The 21,696-nt window shown below is 44.1% G+C and overlaps 1 protein-coding gene across 4 annotated transcripts; it reads left to right on the forward strand.

Annotated features, from left to right (window-relative positions):
* Positions 1–1,485: 1,485 nt before the first annotated feature.
* Positions 1,486–20,433, forward strand: kansl3 (KAT8 regulatory NSL complex subunit 3). 4 transcript variants are annotated; one of them, XM_061260238.1, is made up of 22 exons: positions 1,486–1,729; positions 2,414–2,695; positions 3,299–3,469; positions 3,721–3,811; positions 4,006–4,191; positions 4,734–4,865; positions 5,102–5,218; positions 5,611–5,712; positions 6,216–6,287; positions 6,832–6,906; positions 7,509–7,666; positions 7,827–7,890; positions 8,113–8,301; positions 8,611–8,767; positions 10,683–10,760; positions 12,744–12,923; positions 13,425–13,512; positions 14,034–14,149; positions 14,232–14,341; positions 15,353–15,548; positions 17,344–17,459; positions 19,347–20,433. In XM_061260238.1, the coding sequence occupies exons 2-22, from the start codon at positions 2,484–2,486 to the stop codon at positions 19,347–19,349; spliced, it is 2,613 nt and encodes an 870-aa protein (XP_061116222.1). In that variant the 5' UTR covers positions 1,486–1,729; positions 2,414–2,483; the 3' UTR covers positions 19,350–20,433. The 4 variants fall into 4 exon arrangements, with proteins under 4 accessions (XP_061116222.1, XP_061116225.1, XP_061116226.1 ...); XM_061260241.1 differs by having other exon boundaries at positions 14,235–14,341; XM_061260239.1 differs by lacking the exon at positions 1,486–1,729 and adding an exon at positions 1,843–1,865.
* The last annotated feature ends 1,263 nt before the right edge of the window (positions 20,434–21,696 follow it).

The following is a 21,696-nucleotide window of genomic DNA, read 5'->3' on the forward strand; positions in this document are numbered from 1 at the left end:
CCCAATATAATGCACACATATGAGGTTTACTTAAACATGAATCTTTGATAAGACTTTCGTCTTATCCTTAACCTTTGCTTTAATTACAATTATACCAATTATTGGAAGTCTCTCCAATCATTGTTTAAAGTGGGAGCGTCTGGTGCCAAAAACCTAATTCTCCATTGAAGTCCATTCAAAACTATATATGGCTGTGTTCGAAACCGCAGACTTAGAATACTACTCGTACTACATCCATCCATTATCTGAACCCGCTTATCCTCAACAGGGTCGCAGGGGGGCTGGAGCCTATCCCAGCATACTTTGGGCGAAAGGCAGGAATACACCCTGGACAGGTCGCCAGTCCATCACAGGGCACACACACCATTCACTCACTCACACCTACAGGCAATTTAGACTCTCCAATCAGCCTAACCTGCATGTCTTTGGACTGTGGGAGGAAACCGAAGTATCCGGAGGAAACCCACGCAGACACGGGGAGAACATGCAAACTCCACACAGAGAGGGCCCCGGCCGACGGGAATTCGAACCCAGGACCTCCTTGCTGTGAGGCGGCAGTGCTACCCACTGCACCACTCGTACTACATTTAAATGAAAATCAGGAGTAGTATGAGTAGTATGCGGTTTAGAATACAGATTTGCCCGGGCGAATTCATACTATGTTTTACATAACATTACTTTTAAATTCGAAAATGCCAACTGAAATTATTTTTTTATTCTCAGCCGAACAGAAGAAGATAAAATATATTTTAAATTCCTATTAATTCCTTCCCATTTAGACACCCAGTGCGCATGCTGTGGTGCTAAAAACAGCGCCAGTGTTCATGCTCCGGTGCCGAAAGAAAAAGCCTGATAGACAAACATGACAGTCTCCATGAATTGACTGGCTCCAGTTCTTATCTCAATGGAAGCCCATAATCGAACGTGCCCATTCTTACTGTTAATTGATACGGATTCTCCACTTCGCGCCGTTTTGCTCTGAAGACATGGTCCAAAAATAGGGCGACTCAGGTATCATAGAAAAGTCTCGCTTTGAAACTTGAATATTCCTGGGGGGGAAAAGACATGCAGAATGTTCCAATTTGGTGAGGTTGTATGCCATTCGGAGAGGCTTTGGGACAATTGGGCTGAAATTTAGTTTACAAAATAAATTACACATCATAGCTAATGAGAGCCAAGCTGACTGGGAAGCGGAATGTCTGTATTAAGTCACGTTGGATCTATTTTTACTACAGTCAAAATAATACATAAATTGTGCTTCTTTTACTCATAAACAATTGGTGCAATTTTAAGTAAATGGGGTCTATAGACCAATAATTCCGAAAAGAAGTAAAAGAATAAATGACTGGCAATTAAGTTGGTTAGAAGGTAATAATTTATACATGCTTTGTGATTTCTACAGAAACAGTTGCAATGGAGCACCCGATTTAGGACGGGAACACTAAAGATAGAAGCACGACACAAATACAGTGCACGAGTTAAAAAAAAAATCCAGGCCGTGTTTTCCGGGTGTGCGGGTTGTGGCGCGGATGTAAAAACAAAAGGAAATAGGCCATGATGGTATAAAGAATATGTGGAGTCCAAACGTAATATGAAATATTTGTTCGTGACTTTCAAGGAGACATTAAATACAACATTTTTGTTTTAAAACTGTTCTGGGTGAGATTACTTAGTCACGACCGCGATTTAAAATGCAGTGACTTGAAGCTTATGGCGAAGGCACGGGAAAGTAAGTATCATCGCGTTAGCTAACCATTGCTAGCTTGTATGCTAGCCAGCAAGTCAGTATCGCTAAGACTATCTAATATATAGGCGGTTTAATATCACTTAAGTCGCTATGTAATTGTGCAGATGCAGTGCAGCGGGTAATGCAGTTACACATTTACTTCAATTTTGTGTGTTATTTAATTTGTTTTATGTCAGTGTGCGTAGCTGTCTAGCTACCTAACGTTAACTAGGCCAGGTCTAAGTAGCTATCTACATAGGCCAAACCCGCGTCCACGGACTTTCCTATGGGTATATGTGGCACGCATAGGTAGCGTTATGCTAGTTGTTATGGCAAATGACTAATAGCCAAGTGCAGGGACTTTATTTAATTCTCGTATTTGCACAACTCGTAACTAGCTAGTTACCTATATCTGACTGTAACGTTGCTACAGCTATTGCGATGTGAATAGATAAGGTTAGCTAGCTATATCTTGATTTTTGTTTCAGCTGAAATTGATCATGTTTTCGTAACATGTGTAAGAGCCCTCAAATGAACGTCTCGTACATCTTAGCTGTAACTAATTTCTGCGAAGCTGTATGTTTAAGGGCGTTGTTTATAGCAGATGACGAAAGCTGGGATTTATTTTTATCTGTTCTGTTGAGTGCCGATTGATCGGGCACCTGTACCCATTGTGTATGTTCCCAGGTCAGACTTGTGTTGAGGCCGCCCCCTCTTCCCGAGAGCAGTAGGGGTCCAGTCAAGGCCCCAGGAAACGATGTACCGTGGTGGGGAGAGGGACTTCCAGACTTCAGCCAGAAGGATGGGCACCTCCCTGCTGTTCCAGTTGTCGGTTCACGAACGAGAGCTGGACCTGGTGTTCCTGGACCACAGCTACGCAAAGCCATGGAACGCACACCCAGACGCGAGCAGTGCCCGACCCACACGCATGCTGTTCGTCACGCCCCGCAGACAGCAGGACACCACTGGGTGAGTGTTGTGCCAGTTCTGCGTGAACACAAAAGTCACAAAACAAATGTGAGCTTTGCTGTTGCTGATCCAGAATATATGAAAATACCTATATTTTCATGGACGTTGTGCATCTCTGTGTCCTAGTGTGGGATAGTTAAGGACCTGTGACTACATTTTGTTGGTTTTGTTCATTGCCAGGATCACTGCAAATTTACATTTTACATTACATTATATTATTGGCATTTGGCAGACGCTCTTATCCAGAGCGACGTACAGTTGATTAGACTAAGCAGGAGACAATCCTCCCCTGGAGCAATGCAGGGTTAAGGGCCTTGCTCAAGGGCCCAACGGCTGTGCAGATTTTATTGTTATAAAGGGAGACTTGGTAACACGGAATGTGTTGATGGTAACACAACATTGTCCATAACTAAACATGGATGAGCGTTAAAAAATTACACATTATGTATCAGTTTAGTACATCTGTTTTGAGGGTGTATCAGCTCGGCAGTCTCCTGATTTCAACTATGACATGGTCGGTTGAACTGATCTATGGCCATAATTAAACCTCGTATTTAATATTTAGACATGTATGTGAACTTGTGTAATCGCTCGTTTCTGCAGCGAGACGGACATGTCCATCGACGTGGAGACGGTAACGGCCACACCCATGCCGCTTTACGACAACCAGAAGGCGCGCAGCGTGATGAATGAGTGCGAGAGGCACGTCCTGTTCGCCCGGACCGCTGCCGACGCTCCCCCGCCCCCAGACGACTGGGAAGAACACATCAACAAGTGAGTGTGCTCCCCTCTGCCTCAAACAGAAGGGCCTCCATGAAGCTGTGCTTTAACCTTCATTTAATTTACACATGCTCTGTTACTTAACTGTTTTTGTGTGTTTTTTTTTTTTTGTTTTACTTAATGTTTTTGATATCTCCTAATTTTTATTCTTTAATCTTTGTAGCCTTATAGCCTGTAATGGTAGTGGTGGGCAACTCTTGGCCTCACCTGGTTGTGAAAAAGCGCACGTTTCTGCTGTGTTGCAGGGCAGGATGGTCCATGGCTCAGAACAAGCTGTTCAACAAGGTCCTGAAGGCTCTGCAGGCTGAGCGCCTGGCCCGCCTAGCCAATGAGAGCGTGAGTTTTCTGTCTCCGTGCAGGACGAGAGCTTTTGTGGGCTTGTGACTGGCTTTACTTAAATTTGACTGATGTGCAAACTTGGCAAGGTACGACTAGTGGCATCCGCTAACAACAAGTCCAACAGCTATTGCATAAAAGCACACACACACACACGTCTCACCCGCTGTCCGTCTCTGCGCTCCGCCCCGCAGGCCTGCAACGAGCCGGTGATGCGACGCATCGCCGTGGACAAGTGCGCACGGAAAGTGCGTCACGCGCTGGCCGGAGTGAGCTGGGACACCAAGCTGACACAGTGGCTGCACAGCACCCTGGTGGAGTCCCTGAGCCTCGCCATGCTGGCTGCGTACCTGGACGTGCTGCAGACACTCAAGAGCAAGGCAAGCCCTCTGTCTTTCACTTATTCTCTGTCCTGTGTAGGGTAGATGTCTCACAAAAACCTGTTTGTCCTTTTTTCCCCCAAAACTGAAACTATCGAAAGTCCTCATTTAGCTGTATGCACTGAAAATGTCTCATTGGTCAACAAGTAACCCCCTTGTGGCTTAACTGTGATGCTGTGTTGATGTTGGTATTTATTTATTTTTTGTGTCTGGTAATTACGTTTTTGTAGGAAGCTTTTCTTGGCACTGTATGGTGTTACAAGCTTTATTCCGGTATATTCACAACACAGCCCAGACAGGATAAACAAATGTATTTAATTTGCCCTGAAACGTGGTTCGATTGGATAACATTTATAAAACATGCTATCCATTTTTCTATTACAACTTCTGGTTGCCTTTGTGAAGCATTGGATTTTCCATTGATCGTTTGGCTCAAGGCATTAATCTGCGAGTGGGTTTTCTAAATTTCGGGCAATTAAGGCCTCTATCAGCCCTTTGTGTGAGTAATGGTGATGTCACGCTCTGACTTCCTTTGTCTGCAGCTGCCCTCGCTGATCGACAGGATGCTGCTGTCCTCCTCTGTGAAGACGGGAGCGGCGGGGGCCGAGGCTCTCTCCCTGCTCCTGAAGAGGCCCTGGGACCCGGCCGTGGGAGTCCTGTCTCACAACAAGCCGGTGCAGCTCCCATTTCCCTCCTAGTGTACTAGCACAGTCAAGTCATATCCCAGACAGAACCTGCTCGATCAAAATATTCACATTGTTATAGTATCAAATGTCATTTTATTTTATTTAGGTTCTGTATGAGATTTTTGTCCTTTGTAAGTTCTTTAACTGCTCCATGCAGGATTTGGTATTAGTCTTTCAGAGGCATATTTTTGTGGAAGTAACGTGACCGTCTGTTTTTGTTTCAGAGCAAACTCCCCGGCTCCCCGCTGATCCTGATTGCACCTTCTGGGCCCACCAGTCCAGTGCTCTCTACCTCCCGCCGCATGCGCTTCTGGCAGTCTCAGCTCTCCTGCCTGGGCAAGGTCAGCTCTCACACGGACACAATACACACGGACGCACTCGCACGTGCAGACACGCGCAGACGTGTGCGCACACATGCATACATATACATTCACACACACTCACACACACACACACACACACACACACACGTGTGCGCCCATACATACACACACTGACACGGACATGCGTGCGTACACGTGCTCACACAGGATCAAATGTCTCACAAACCTGTGATGCATTCATGTATACAGGTTTTTAACAGAATAATAAGGTTTATGTATGTGAATGCAGGCCTGGAATCCATAAAATTCTATGATGCAGCAGGGGGAATAATGTTGTTTTCTGAGGAGAGACATTGCATGTTTGAGTGAATGTGTTTAGATGTGCTATATTTTCTGTCCCGTCCTCTCAGGTCATCCCCATTAACACCCACCTTGTGAATGGTGGGGCCAACGTGGGCATCACACAGTGTTTGGAACACATGATCGCCGCTGTTAGGGGCAAAGTCCTGGAGGTAAGGCTGAAATGCTCCAAACCTGTAGCCACGCAATGCAAACTGGTTTCATCAGATACGCACATGCACAATCTTACACACGCTCTTGTAAGGCCACTTCACATGGTATGCGAGTTAGATAAATTATTATGCATCCACAGTCAAGGCAAGCTATAGGCATAGATATGAGGGCACAGTGTTTTCCTTTGCAGTAGAAAATGGTTTATTTGAACATATTGCATACCATAATGGTGAGAACAGGCCATTCAGCCCAGCAATGCAAACCTTTTCCTACCACTAAAGTGTACCTTCTGCTTTGTTTGCCTAAAAGCTAAACGGTATCAAGCAGCGTATCAAGCCTGGTCTTAAACTTGAAATATCCAGCAGTGCCTCTCAGCCCCTTGTTCTCAGAACTACAGAAGCTCCCAGAAGCCTCTGTGGAGAGGGTTGATTGACAGGATGTGACTGACGCTTAGTCATTTCTCAGCTGTAAGACATTTCCTTTCTGTCTGTTTGGGGTCCAGGTGCACAGCCATTTCCCTCACAAACCGATCGTCTTAGTGGGCTGGAATGTCGGCGCACTCATCGCTTGCCACGTGAGTTTTCCTCTACTCTCTTTTTTCTCACCGTGTTTGAGTTGAGTTCTGCCAGTGCAGGGCTCTGTCCAAAGCAGGCCTGCGTCAAATACATTGTTTTGAATTCAAATACTTTTCTGTGCTCGATTGATCTTGCCTGGTATAGTTGAGCCAAGCAAGGGGATGAGACGGTGGGACTTGCAGTATTTTGTAGGTTCCAGACCAGCTAGAAAAGTATTTAAATTCAAAACAATAGATATTTGACAGAGGTCTGGTCCTGAGATGGTGCTGGCTTGATTCTCCAGCATGTGGTGTGAAAGATGAAAAGGTTCAACATTTAGAGAAATGCTGATGAATGATTGTGCATTGGTTGTCTTTGTGTTGGCTGATTTTGATTTGGGATGCGACTTAGATCAGATGCTGCCTTTGACTGGAATATTGAATGCTGGGTTACAGGATCAGATGCTGCCTTTGACCGGAATATTAAATGCTTGTTTACAGGATCAGATGCTGCCAGAGTGTAATATTGAATGCTGGTTACAGGTTGTTGTGTTTCTGCTCCCAGGTCTCCATAATGGAGTATGTGACTGCTGTAGTGTGCCTGGGCTTCCCTTTGCTCACCATCGCTGGACCCAGGGGGGTAAGGCACCGTTTGTATGATGTCAGATTCAAAATACAATTATTTAAAGAGCAAATTTGTTTTAAGGGCTGCATATTTTAAAGATTGTGAAATGTGTAAAACCTCCGCTCCTTTGTTTTAATACGCCAGTTGTACTTTACTTTTCTTGCCTTAAAGGTGCAATATGTACGATTTTTTGTGTTAAAAATGTTAGAAGACCATTGCAAAGGCTCACTGACATATTGACTCACCCTCTGCCTGTGTTTATAGTTTTTAAATTCAGGTTTCAAAATATACAGTTGACGGACCCGACACTCTGTACCCAAACATTGTATATCTGTACGATAATTCAAGCTCATTGGTTGAAAATTGGTTCTAATTGCCACAGCCAATGGCGTTTCAACATCAGCAGGTTCACAGAGAAGGTGGAGGTATAAATAGTGTTGTGGTTTAAGGGTGTTTGTTGCTGCAATTCCTCTCGACTGTTAGAAGTCTGAAATTACCTATTGTGCCTTTAGATAATTAAATAATGTGTCCGTGTGTCTTTTGAACACAGGAGGGCTGTTGAGCTGTTAAAGTGCTCAAGATGATTTGAGTTCTCATGATTTGTTTCCATTGGGCAGGATGTGGATGACCCTTTGTTGGACTTGAAGACCCCCGTGCTGTTTGTGATTGGTCAGAACGCCCTCCAGTGTGGTTCCGAGGCCATGGAAGAGTTCAGAGAGAAAGTGCGGGCGGACAACAGCATGGTGGTGGTGGGCGGAGCTGACGATAACCTAAGGTGTGGGTCACATGACAAAACAAGAGTATGAGAAAGCCGGGCAAAAGGGACCGGCCAACACATCAGTGACTTGTTACTGATGTCACTGACATGCATTCATTTTTACTTTTCCCATTTTGTTTGTTGACTGCCCCTTGAACAAATTCATGTCCTGTCCTAGAATCAACTCAACAAAAATGAAGTCAGAAGGACTGACGCAGACCATGGTGGATCGCTGTATCCAGGTTAGAATATCGCCCATCGCCCCCAGAAGCTTTTACGGTTCAAGATTTCATAAAAATATTCATTGGAAATTCTATATAATTGTCACGCTGTTACCTGAAGGAGAGGCATCAATTTTTACGGAGCCCCTCGAGATATCCTAGGTTAAAAAAAAATATATTCTGCCCAGCGATGTTCGCCTTTTCCTGTCACTAAAGTGCCTTCTGGCGGCTCTTCCTGTCCAGGACGAGATAGCGGACTTCCTGACGGGGGTGCTGACGCGGGCCGACGGGCACGGGCACGGGAGCGGGGAGCCTCGAGACCTGGACACGGAGAAGAAGAAGAAGCCACGGCGGGAGCTGCCCTACGAGCTGGAGAGGACCCGGCCCTCCTCCCCCGCCGTCAGAGTGCCCATCTCCCCCTCGGGCTCCGAGGTCAGGCTCCACCCCCGACTCTTACCACAGCTCTGTTTCTTTGTTTTTTTACATGGGGGAGCAAATAGGGGGCAAGTACTCAACATTCCATACAAGCAATTCAGAAAAAGACATAAATAATACAAAATTGCATTAAACTAAAATCAGGAGCTCTTTGTTGTCACTTCAAAGGACTTAGAGCGGGTTGTTTTTCTGTAGCCCCTTTCCCGATGAAAAGGCTGAATCAGTTGGATGTGAGCTTTGTAAATGAACACAGAGGAGGGCATTAATGTGAGTGAGTTGTGCTGTTTTTTTGTTTCCTCCTCCCAGGATCTGTCCAGTGTGTGCAGTAGTCCCACCTCCAGCCCCAAGCCTAAAACCTCAGGCCTGTCCCCTGCACAGAAGTCCAGCCTGATCACAGCCACTCAGCTCCTAAAGACCCACATGCAACGCTCGGGGACTGTACTCACTCATAAACAGGCGCAAGGTACTGGTCTGTCCCCTCACACACGCACGCTTGCACGCACGCACACGCACACACACATCATCTGAACACTGGACCACTTGGTGGAACTTGCTGAGGTGATCAGTAAGTTATTGTGGCACTTGCTTGGGTTGCCAGTAAATCATGGTGGCACTTAGTGGTCTGTAAGTTACGTTGGCACTTGGTCAGGTGGTCAGTAATTTGTGGAAGGTCCATGTGGTCCAGTCTGGTGGAAGTGTAACTATTAAATGGGAAAGGTTATGTAAGTTTTGATGATGTTCTTTTCATTTTGCTATATGGATGGGTCTCTACAGTCTGATATCCACATTGGTTTTTCTGTTTTAAGATTTGATATTTGACATGGTGAAGTCAGTTTAGCATGAGGGCCTTGTAGGAATTCTGATGTCTTTTGAACAAGTTAATTTCCTTTCCATTCTCTTGCACCTTATAAGGCCCCTCTCTTCAGTGAAATCAATGAACTTGTTTGAGCAGTATGATTATACGGGTGTAAAAAATAATGTTTCTGAACAATGCAATTCATGCTTGTGTTGAATTTGTTGGTGCATTGATGGAGGTTGAAGGTGGCATGTTGCCTTGATTCCTGGCAGAGGATTATTGCAATACAGTGGTGTGTGTTTCATTATTTTTTATTTTTTTTCAGTTTCAAAATAATACAAAAAGGGCCCTGTGCAAAAGTTTGGGAACCCTGTCAGCTAGTACTTTGTAACTCCTCTGGCAACTTGAACTGCTTGGTGACGCTTCCTGTAGTCTTTCAATTCTTGCTTTTGGAATTTTCCCCCATTCTTCCTGGCAGAACACCTCTAGCTCAGAAATATTATTTGGCCTCCTTGTATGTACGGTATGTTTAAGATCTCTCCACAGATTTTCAATAATATTCAAGTCTGGGGACTGTGGTGGCCATTCCAAAACCTTCATCTGTCTTACCTGGTGGTTTGGAGGTATGCTTTGGATCATTGTCTTTCTAGAATGCCCTACCTCTCTTCAACTTCAATGTCCGGACTGACCTTTGAATCCATTTTCCTTCCACTTGCACAATATTTCCTGTGCCCCCAGCTGCCACACAACCCCAAAGCATAATGAATCCACCTCCATGCTTAACAGTGGGCAAGGTCTTCACTGTGTTCACTACAAAGGCTTCAGCCTTTTTTTCTCAAAAAATACCTTCTTTGGTGGTGGCCAAAAAGTTCAATTTTGGTTTTGTCATTCTAAAGCACATTTGTCCAAAAGGCTTCAGGCTTCTTTTGCATACTTCAGACGCTTAATTTTGTGTTGAGGTCGTTCTTTCTGGCAACTTGGCCACGTAGATCTTTGTTGTTTAAAGTATGTTGTATTGTTGTCCTGTGAACAGCTAGGCCATGTGCTGCTACTTTTCTTTTGTCTTTTTGCAGTGATGTGTGGGTTCTTCTCATCAGGTCTCGGGCCATTCTATCTGAAATCTTTCTTGGTCTTCCAGACCTTGCCTTGACTTCAGCTATTCCATTCATCTTCCATTTTCGAATAAAATGGAAACAGAACAGCCACTGCAGTTGGATACTTTAGAAGGCATGGAGTTGCTTCTGAACAAAAAGTTCAGCCCTGAACTTATACTCATTGAAGGCCTAACGAGTAAATCATCTGGGTCTGGGCCTTTTTACAAAAGTAACAAAGAATAATCCGAAAGGGTTCCCAAACTTTTGCGCAGGGCCCTTTTTAATTTAAATTTGCAGAAAGGGCTTGTGTTTTATTTAGAGTTCAGGTTCAGAATTCTTGCGACCCACTGTAGGTGTTGTGTCCACTGCCAAGTCACACTGTTGCTTCAGCCTCAAAGCCAGAACAGTACATGCTCTTCTAGGTGTTTGTCTCTTTTCTGTAACTTTCCCCTTTTTCTTTCTTTTTCATTGTTTCCAATTCATTCCAGCTCAGTTTGCTGCTTTTATGAAACAAAACATGCTTGTGAGGAAAAGCCTTCCTCCTGGCAGCCCTTCCTGTGTCTTTGGTGAGTATCTCTCTTTTCTCTCTCTCTCTCGGTCTGTATCTTTCTCTGTCTCTCTTCCTTTTCTTCATCACCCTCTTTCCTGTCTTCCTTTGCCTCATCCCCTCTTTGTCCTGCTTTTCCCGCGGTCTGCACAGTATGGGACCGGGCAAATCTCTGGAATGCTGAAATAGAAAACTGAATTTCTATGAACTGATAATTATGATGAGGTGAAATTCTCTGTGACTGAAATAATTATTTTTACTGGCTGCCTTTTTAAAGTAGAGCTCCAGTAGGGGGTGATGTGGTATTTCTTCCTCTATTTCTCTATTCAGCACTGGGTTTTCTTATGTTTATTTGTAAGGCATGGGTAATGGTAAGCTTTCCATTTCTATATTTTCATGGTCAGTTGGGCTTCATAATCCCAGCATTCCTAAAATTTATGAAATTAATGCTTTAACTATCTGTTTAGACCAGTAATTGGAGGAACAGATTATATGAATGCAAGCAAGGGACAGTGAATTTAATCTGTAACGGTAAGCAGAGTTGTTTGCTCTGGCAAAATGTTACTTGTATGCTTCTCAACTTGTTCTCGAGTCCGATCAAATTTGTTTGGAACATAATTTTTCGGGCATAAAGCAGTTGCATCACAGATGAACTGTCGAGTTCATGCACACACACACACGCACAGGTGAACTGAGTTTGAAATTGGCTGTGTTTTAAGCATTGGAAAATGAATGAATGTAATGAATGTAATTTTACTACAAGCAAATGGCAGTCATGTTGCCCCCACCTCCATGCACTGCCACCTCATCTGATTTTTAACAAAATATATTTTAAGCCAAGCTTTTTATTTTTTTCCCGGATTTTTTCCCTTTTTTTCTCCCAATTTGGTAGCCAATTGTACCCCGTCTAATTCAGTTAGAGCTAGTATTAGATACACCGCCCACACCCCGTCCTTCGGCGGCCCTACGAGAGCAGCACGCCTTCTTCAAGCCGTCTCGCCACATGCTGGTAACCGTGATTCCGAGGCGCCCGAGGTGCTTTTTGTGCGGCGATCTTCTAACCCTGCCAAGTCCCTCCCCCTGGACTAGCGAGCCTATTATGCTGCTCCACGTGAGTCGGCCAAACTTGGCTTTTGGCAGGACCAGGAATCGAACCCGGTGTGCAACTGCAGCGAACTGCAACCGCAAGTCTGCTGCATCTTAGCCTGCTGTGCCACCGCGGCCCTTTAAGCCAAGCTTTTAATTAATAAAAGGACTAACTTGAAGTAGTGTGCTAAAATTTATAAAAAGTCAGCAGCCAAAGAACGGAACATCTGCCTACCTTGTAGTTTACTTAACAGCTAACATCATTACCTTCATTTAGCTGTCTGTCCTACCCAGATCAGCTCACAATGTATCCCGCTGCATATGCCAGTTTAGTCTGCATTCCCCAATTTCGCCTGATTAATGAGAAATACAATTCGAACAATATTCCCCGAAGGGTAATTTTTTAATTGATTCTTAATTGACAATGTGTGTTAACGTAAAGACAATCACATGATTACAAATAACCTTTTAGTGATGGTCCTTATTACTTTCAGACAGCCTTTGACCTTAATGTCTCTGCTTCTCAGCTAGCACATTCTGGTCTTACGGCAAGGTCAACAAGGGGTATTCAGAAGACAAAATACAGAGTGTGTATAAGAGTCTAACTATGTCTGATTCAAATCAGAAAGCTGGTAAGCTTTCTCACTTTCTGTTATTTCTTTGCAAATAAATACGAAAGTTAAACTCAAGTTTACCTATTGTTGTTTTTACTGGGATCCTCAGACGATGCTCACCTGTGAAATGTTAAAAAGGGCATTTTTTCCCTAACAGTAACCACGACCCAAAGTACTAATTCTAAATAGGTACACACCCAAAATATATTTGTTACCGGGATTGTTACCGGACGCTGACTGAGGGCTGGTGTTTGTGTGTGTGTGTGTGTGTGTGTGTGTGTGTGTGTGTGTGTGTGGGGCAGTGCCTGTCTCAGGGGACCAGGCTGAGGGGCTGGAGAGGGAGGACCTGCGGGCGCACCTGAAGCGGAGGCAGACGCCCAGCCCCACCCCTGCCAAGGCCTCCAAGAGAGCCAAGATTAAAGTCACAATCCTGTCCCATGGAGAGGCAGCAGGGGGCGCCAACACCACCACTGCTCATGAAGGTAAACCAATCTGTCACAATTATCTGTCTCTTCCGAAAGATTTTGGTTCATTTTTCACAAAGAAATATACATTTAATATAAAGCTAAAGCAAAATGAGTGTGCCACTGTGAACTCGATCGTCGTATTAGTGTGCCTTTGGTGGTTTGATTCATAACAAACTCTTGACTATTCTATTACATTTTTCATTTGTTGTGTGAATACCGTTTTCATTACATGATGCATCATGTTATTCCAGTTGCCTTAAGTTACTATAAAATAATGAAAAGATTTATATACTGACATGCACAGGCACACACAGATTTATATACTGACATGCACACGCACACACATACTTTACTTTGTTAGTTCATTATTCAGGAGTGCTCAAAGCTAACCTCTGCTCTGAACAGTCAAGTGCACCAACATAGGTCTCAAAACACTTCACAATAAAACAACAATAAATCAACAAATGTACATATGCACTTCCAGGTATAAGTTCCTCTTGTGTTTTTCCTTTGCAGTGGGGTCCTCAGGGAAGCCTCTCACAGTGACCATGGGCCAGACCGTGTCAGGAGCCAAGGAGCTCTCTGGACTGCTCACCACGCAGAGGTGTGTACCTGTACCGTGGTGAGGTTTTTCTCCCGCGACGCGCCCTCTGGTGTGCCCTCGGAGCTGCTCCAGCTGTCACTGAGAGCTGCGGCCAGATGCTGCAGAGCCACAAAACCGCTGTGACAATTTGAGCGCTGTGGAAATGGCTCGCTGCTGGGAAGATTGTATTCCGTTCCGTTTCACCGTTTAAGAAGACCTATCCAGAGCGACTTGCACAGATTGCATTTTTGCACACAGTCCATTGAAACGTCTGGATGTCTTTACTGAAGCAGTTTAGGTTCAGTACCTTGCTCAAGGGCACAACCACATTCACTGAGTGGATAATTGAATTGACAGCCATTTTGTCTCAAGCCTAGTTTCCTAAGCATTGTACTACACTGCTGTCCCAGACCCACTTCTCCCTGTGCGGGAATGGGACCCTGGCCTCCTCCCGGGCAGAGGGGACTCCACACTAGCTGAACTGCCCTTGGCCTGGATGCTGATTAACACAGTGGTGCGTTTGTGTGTCTGTTTCCCCGCAGGTCGGGAGGCCTGTCGGAGATCTCCGGGGGCTCCAGCACTCTGCACGCTCTTCAGAGCCGGATGGGGTCCGGGTCCTCCTCGCCGGTCCACACGCAGGCCCCCGTGGCTGCCCAAGGTACTGCCCGAGTGCACATTTCAGGGTGAGGATGTGTGACCTGCTGGTGGCTGGGTGTGAAAGCGTGTCTCTCTGTGTGCAGCAGCTGCCTCGGCCAGCAGCCTGCTCCAGGGCCTCAGCTTCAGCCTCCAGGAGATCGTCACCAAGTCCCCCAGCCTGCCCTCCCCAGCCAGCCTGGGCAGCACCACACAGGTACACACACCCTTCCCATCATGCATTTCAGCAAGGCGACCTAACAACCAGACAACTACCACAGGAGATGAATAAATCAAGGACAGATTTTCTCTTCATCTGTACTGCTGTGCATCTTAATCTTTTTCTTTTCAGACCTCTTGTGAAAATAAACCTTTCTGCTGCAGCAAGGAACACTTCAAAGCTCTTGACACTAACTGCAGGCACATTAACACAGTCTGTCTGGCTGTTTGATTTGAACATGATTGCGGTTAATTGTTTATGTAAGCTATTTGGGAAGCCTCTGACAGTGCGGTATTAAGAATGGATACAAGTTAAAACCATAGAAGCAATTGGCCTGCGGGGGTTGTGTGATTTTTTTTTTTTTTTTTGATCCACACAAAATGTCCGCCGTATAGGAACGCAGGAGAGTTCTGCAGGAAAAGAGTGGCTCAAAAAAAGGCCATAAAACTCTGGATTTCATTATAGCCTTTAAATTCTTTGTCTTCCAGATATAGCAGTGCTCTGTTTCCTAAGTGGTTGTGTTGTGGGTGGGATTTCTAGTCAAAATCTCAACACAGAGTGTTCTCTGGGAGACGTGGCGCTGGCTACATAGCCAGAATTTGTTATGTACAGCACCATGCAAGCAGCTGTATTTCATATGGACTTTCATTTCTAATAGTTACAATAAAATGATGAAAATGCTTCAGATATTAAATCAGCACAGACCATTTGATGTTATTACTCTATTTTATCGATCTATTATCCTCCATAGTTATTGTGTGCTTTAAAATGTCATTTCGGCGAGGTCCCAAAAATGATTGGGAATGAATTGGCAGTTGGACAAAGGGGAGTCTGTTAACTGTTGGTAGGAACAGCTGGTATTCATTCTCTGCAAATAAAATAGGGGAAAGCTCCACAGAATGAATTGTCTTGCCGAGGTGATATCCCTTTTAATAATGCTTGTTTGAGTCACATCTCTGTTGGACAGAAGCCCCCTGTAATGTTCGGCTGGTCCTCCCTCCCTCTCAGGCTCCCGGGGGGAAGATCCAGAGCCAGGTCCTGGGCATTGGCAGCGGGAGCAGCACCCTGGTCAGGGCTGTACCGGTGACCTCCACAGGGGGCGTGACCAAGACTACTGCCATCCACCAGCTGCTCACCAACGGGGGGCTGGCCAAGCTGGCAAGTAGCCTGCCAGGGCTGGCCCACATCTCCAACCAGGGCGCCGGTACGTCTCGCTCTGCCAAGCCCAGGCGGCCTCGCTGATTGGCCCTCCCGGCCCGCGAGTTGACACAGTCAGCAACACCGGCCAATTAGAGTAGAGGGCTACTCGCCAATGGGCTCGGTCAGCACTACAGGAAAAATTTGCAGCCGTAATGGATCGGAGAACCTGATTGAATGTCATCCTGAGGTCAGGGAGGATTTGAGATGGAGATTAAATTTTAGGTTTTGTCAAACTAATAAGTTACCTCTGCAACAGTTTAGCATGTGTATAAATGCTTATTATGAAGCTATGGTTTGTTTTTGTATCCATGTTAATATTTAACATTATGTTTACAATATACAGTTTATCAGGATTTTTTTTTTTTGTTGTTGTTGGTTTTTTTTGTTTTTGTTTTTTTAATAAAAAAGACCCGCAAGTCGCATTTACACTGCTCCAAATGAGGGGGACACAATTTGGGGAACTGTAAAAAATCTGTTCAACACCTTTTCATGTGTGAAAATTAAATTATTCAAGAACAGCCTGATTAAATTGAGGAAAAAAAGGTAAATTGTTTCATTCCATTTTGAAATTGTTTCATAGTCAACGTTTAAAACTGCCAACTCATTTTAAGATCAGCTCTTCTCAGACCGTATTCATTTGCCAGAACAGTCCTTCAAATGTATATAATTGTATAATTTTTTTTACCTAGAGTGAACTACAGGATTCTTTTCTGGCAAATTAATTGAGACATCACTGACCAATCAGTTGCAAGCGAGGGCCCAAGCTGTCACTCAGAGCCCTGCGTTGAGACAGAACTGTTTAGTGTTGGATCAGGCTGGAGAAAAAGGGTAAACAAGTGGTGAAAACAATTCTATCCATCTGTACCGCTTTCTGTCATCGCAGTAATAAAGAATGGAAATTCAGCCGTTTTCTTTTTTTTCTTCTAAATGAATTTGATGAAAATGTAAGGGAGAAAAATGAAACGTTAATTTGTCTACTGCTTCATTTGCAAAAAAATAACTTTAGAAAAGGCATATGAACTTCTGTAGTATAAATTCAGTAGTGGGCTATATACACTTGCTAAAATGTGTAGAGGAGCTGTGGAGAATGGTTGGGGACAGTAAACGGATCTCACGGACATTAAACATTGCTTGTTTGTTCTGGGAGCTGTTACCAACAAATCAACCATTTAGACCAAGATATATACAGTGAGCAGAAATTCTGGAATTCATTGTTGATTTACTATGGCTGTCAACTGTGCTGACCTCCGGATGCCCTGCGATCGTTAAAATGTTTGTTTCCAGTTGAAATGACCGCACCCTAAAAAATGTGCGGTGGAAATGCGCCCCTAGTGGATGTGTGACAGATGGATGCGGTCTGACCGGGCCCGAGGCTCTAAGAGGGTTGGCCATATTTTTGCCCTCAACAGCACCCTGAGGGCAGACGGTCGTGTGGAAAGGGTGATCTCGCATTGTAATCTCGCGCCTTCAAGTTTGCTAATCAATCCAAATACAACCTACCTGTTCCTTCCCCCCCCCCCCCCCCCCCTTTATTTCACTCACAAAAAAAATATACAATAACAAGTTATATTTTTCAACTCAGTGCAGGGTGTTTTGGGAAAGGCCCTGGACTGAGAACAGGTCTTACCTGGAATGGAACAGGTCCGTTGGAGAAACTCCCTTTAGAGAACGAAGAGTTCACTTCGGGAGTAACATCAAATGAAACGGGGCCGTCTGCCCTCAGGGCGCTGTTGAGGCCCTGAGGGAGGGAGGGGAGGTGAAGGTGCCCCTGTAACCCGCTCCCTCCCTGTGTGTCACAGCCGGGCTGAAGGCCCCCACCACCATCACCGTGACGCTGCGAGGACAGCCCAGCCGGGTCACCACGCTCAGCCCTGCTGGGGCCGGCGTGACGCTGCCCAAGCCCTCCGACGTACAGGTGGGTGTGCCGGAGGAAATGCAGTGCAGTACTGTTCTGTGGGAGTGTGCTTATGGCAAATGTGACCAGGTGCATGGAAAAGGAGAATAAGTGAATTTCAGAAAAATCTAGAATAAATTCTCTTAAGGAATGGAGTGGAATATTTTGGCAGTTTGAAATTTAAAATGTACATTTGAAATGTAAAAATCACTTTTTAACATCAAAACATGGAAATCAAGGAATCCTCAGCAAGCCATTTCTAAGGGAAGAGGCACCTCATTTTCCACATGTATAGATGTTTCATACCAGCGTTCCTTTTACTCATGTACCCATTTAAATTAGATTGTCTGCTGAATATTCTCCATAATAAGCACATTCATTCAATGACAAAGACAAGTCTAAAGCAGGGATCTTTCATGTTAAGTATTTTGTATAAGCATGTGAATGCTGGTATTTGCAAGAGCACTTGTTTGTCCATCCATCTCCTGTTGCACTGTTCTAGCTTTACCCTGGTGAGGGTGGTGAAATGGCTAATTACCACTGTAATATAATGTATCATACTGTAATGTTAAACCAGAGAAACTCTTCTTTTCAACATACAGTGGGCTCCAGTATTATTGCCAATGCTGACTGGCAATGCACAAAAAAGATACTTTTTCACTTTCACCAAAATCAAGGTTCCCTAATTATTGGCACCCCTGGTTTAGTACTTGGTACTTCCACCTCTGGCAAGGATATCAGCATGGTGTCTTGGAGTCTTTTCCTGTAATGCTTGACATGGGTAAGGAACACATTTGGAGGGATGTTGGACCATTCCTCTATACAGATCCTTGCAAGATCCTTCACATTCTTGTGTTTGCTCATTCCTGGATTTTGTGTACTTTCCAGCATGACTATGACCCAAAGCATATATTAAAATCCACAGAAATTGTTCAGTCACAACAAATTCTATGCTCTGCAATGGTCATGTCTGGTGCTGGACCTCAATCCAATGGATAATCTGTGGGCTCGACTGACAATTTTTATTAAATGAATGTTTGACTTTGGTTGGTTCCATTGAAACATTTATAAAGCACAGCATTAAACTCAGCATTTTGAGTTTCTCAGTAATCATATTTTTTATGCATTTCCAGTCGGGTGCCAATAATTCCGGAGCCCACTGTATGTCCTCTGGGCAGTTAAAGATGAAATTGAGCTGTGGGTTTATTTTGTTTGTATTCAGAGTTACGTTTAAAGCATTTTGAGAGAAATTTCATAAGTTCTTTATAGCTCAGGTGATTTTGATTATTTTGCCATCTAACTTTACTTTCACATTTCTTTAAATATGTTTTTCACACATCAGGCACCGTGCGGTATGAATGTTGAATGAAAGTCACCTTGAAGCACTTGAAAGAGTGGCCTTTACTTGAAATGCTTGTCTAGACAGGCATTTCTAAATTGCCTTATTGGGACAAGTGGTATGGGATTTGAGCAAGGTCCCCGTTTTGCATTTTGTTTTATTTTGGTATGCTAATTTGATACATTTCCATAGTACATCCAGATCCACGTATCTAAGTCCGAGTGTCAGCTTTATTGAAATGCCTCATTTCCATCTGTGGTGAAGACTGCTTATTAATAATTTGCCTCTGAGGATGTATTATTTATGCAGCCAATTTTGTGCAAAATGTGCATCTTACCATATTATGCAAAGGTTGGGACTAAGTTAAACTGGTTCTTTCCTTCTTTGACCTGGGTGTCCTGGCTTTCCTGGCATTGAATTATTTAACAAGAGGTCTCCATAAATATTTCTATCAGTACTTCAAGTTTGCGTGTGTGTGCGCGTGTGCGTGTGTGTGTGCATGCCTTCAGTCTGCTGTATTTTTGTAGGATGGGAACTGTCATCTGATTGGCCGGTTCTTTGTGTTCCAGTGACCACCGCCCGGCCGTTCCAGGAGCCGTTAAGTAGTACCGAATACCGGAGCGGTGACGCTGACTCTACTTGTCCTTTTGGGAGAAAATGGCGGCCGTGAGGACTCCCTCCCTCCGGGCTCCATGCCAGCCCACGCCACCCTCCTCAAACCCCCCCGAGGATGCTGGGAAACGGGAGGGGCGCTGTGCCAGAGGGCCCTAAACCTGCCCTCCTGCCCCCAGCATCCGCTCAACTGGAGCAGGGCCTGCTTACGCCTGTAGGAAGGGAGCTTAATCCCAGGTATCTCAGAGATCCATTCCCACCGCTTCTGATGCCCCCAGCGTTCACCCACGGGGGCAGATCTGAGGTGTCGAAAGGACCGCTTTGCTTTCAGGCACTTCCTCAGCTAGCCCCAGAGCCAGCAGCACTAAGGGGATGCTACCTTGTTAAGTGATTCTCAGCTATGGAGTGAAGATAGTAAAAATGGAGTAAAGGTAGATTCATGGAGGGAGTATACCAGCTAGAGTGTAAATGAAGGATTATGTTAATGTCTTTTCAATGACCAAATGGCTCTCTGAATGTGGCGCTCAAATGGGTGGGCAAGTAGTCTGCATACATAATGTGTAGTTTCTGAAGGTGGGATAGTGCAACACCAGAGCATCTGTTTTCTTACATCACCACAGGATGTTGTTTTTGTTTTCTTTTTTTTTTACACCTACATTAAGAATATTTCTGTTGAAAATGTGAGACCTCAGAATGAAGCCTTATTGAAATTCAGTGTCATCACCTTCAGTTTGTAGTCATTTTGAAGCAATATCATTGTCAGGCAGGTTTTTCCAAGTTCCGTTAAACGCAAAAAGCTGGCGTTTTGCATCTTTTTCTTCCATTTGGCAGCTCAGCTTTATAAATGGTTTATGTGTTTTTGATTGTGAGCACCGTGGAATATAACTTCTGCTGAACAAGTAGATCATGTGTTGTTACCGAATGTGCAAGGAGGTGAGGTTATTCAAATTGTACTTGATAGGCTTGGCTTGATAAAAAAATAAAATTGTCTGTCAAAAAAAATGCTGGTATGGATTGCTTTTCCAAATAAATGTTCCAAGTTGAGACGGCTTCTGGAATCATTTTAATCAGTATGAATATTTGAATAATTCATCAGCTGTTGAAGGCTAAAATAACAGATGTTAACAGAAAACCGAATTCAACACCTTTCTCCCTGAGATTGAAAGAATTATACGGTCTCTGCAGTCCTCCAGTTACCAGTTGACAGGCGTTTTGGCTTATGTAACAAAGCACCACTATATAAGTAGGCCTCCTTCATCTCGCGATTTAAATGTCAATCATATGGTAAGTTTAAAAAAAAAAAGAGGCTGACGGGTGTCACAAGGATGATCCCTTACTAAAAGAGATGATCATTCATAAATGTTCCAAAAAGGACACCATTTTAAATCGTTTGAATCATTAGCAAGGTGCATGATCCCTGAACATATGCAGACACAAGAAACTGACATCTCACAAATTATCCACGTGGTGACGCGTATTGAGCTATAATGTATATTTAAGCCCATTATGCATGGTGGCACAGCAGGTCACAGTCAGTAGCCGTGTTATTCAGTAATAGGGAACCCGCATCAGAGGACCATCACAGCATTGCACATGGCAGGATTATGGATACCTCATAATACAGCCCATCTACTAGATGAATGTAAGTTAAACAAAAAGCATGATCAAGTAGGCTGTCTCCATGTTTCACCACTGAGCAGTCATTTCTCAAGAATGACCTTGGGCGTGCTACAGTATATTCAAATTTTCAATATTACTGTTTTCAGGCGGAAATACTGCTGTATGAAAAATCAGCCGGCCTACCAGATTATGGCAGCACTTTAAATCAGGCAAAATTCTGGGTGAGCCCTAGTGGAAATTCATGGAGAAGAGAATGAAACTACATGAGTGGGAAGATTATCTTTAGATTTTCTTTTTCCTTTAATACTGTCCTAAACTGAATGAAACTTCATTCATTTCTGATGTTTGCAATAATGTCCCAATTAAAACATTATTTTTATCCATGTTTCAGGGCATTCATTCAGTTCATTCAAATTCATTCAGAGATGCTGTGGTAGGAGCTGAAACAAGCAGTTCATGCACTAAAACCTACCAATATGTCTCCATTAAAGACGTTATGCAGGAGTTGGCACAGCAATGTTAAAGACATCAAATTATAGAAAGCAAATGATATGATAGTTTGATTGCAATTATTCCTAACGTGGTGCCACCACTTTTTAAGGGGGTGAAAAAGTACACAGGGGTGGTATGAATGTTTTATAACTTTTTTCATGAAGTACACAATAATTAAAAATGTGTTTTGTGTTT

Source organism: Conger conger, chromosome 11 (genome assembly GCF_963514075.1).
Source record: "Conger conger chromosome 11, fConCon1.1, whole genome shotgun sequence".
Taxonomy (NCBI): Eukaryota; Metazoa; Chordata; class Actinopteri; order Anguilliformes; family Congridae; genus Conger; species Conger conger.

What these genes read in the sequence shown, in the direction of transcription:
- kansl3 (XM_061260238.1), top strand. Translation starts at nt 2,484, where the DNA reads ATGTACCGTGGTGGGGAGAGGGACTTCCAGACTTCAGCCAGAAGGATG. An exon ending in GGAGCTGACGATAACCTAAG is followed by an intron (nt 7,667 to 7,826) that starts GTGTGGGTCACA and finishes GTCCTGTCCTAG; the next exon opens with AATCAACTCAACAAAAATGA. An exon ending in CACCACCACTGCTCATGAAG is followed by an intron (nt 12,924 to 13,424) that starts GTAAACCAATCT and finishes TTTCCTTTGCAG; the next exon opens with TGGGGTCCTCAGGGAAGCCT.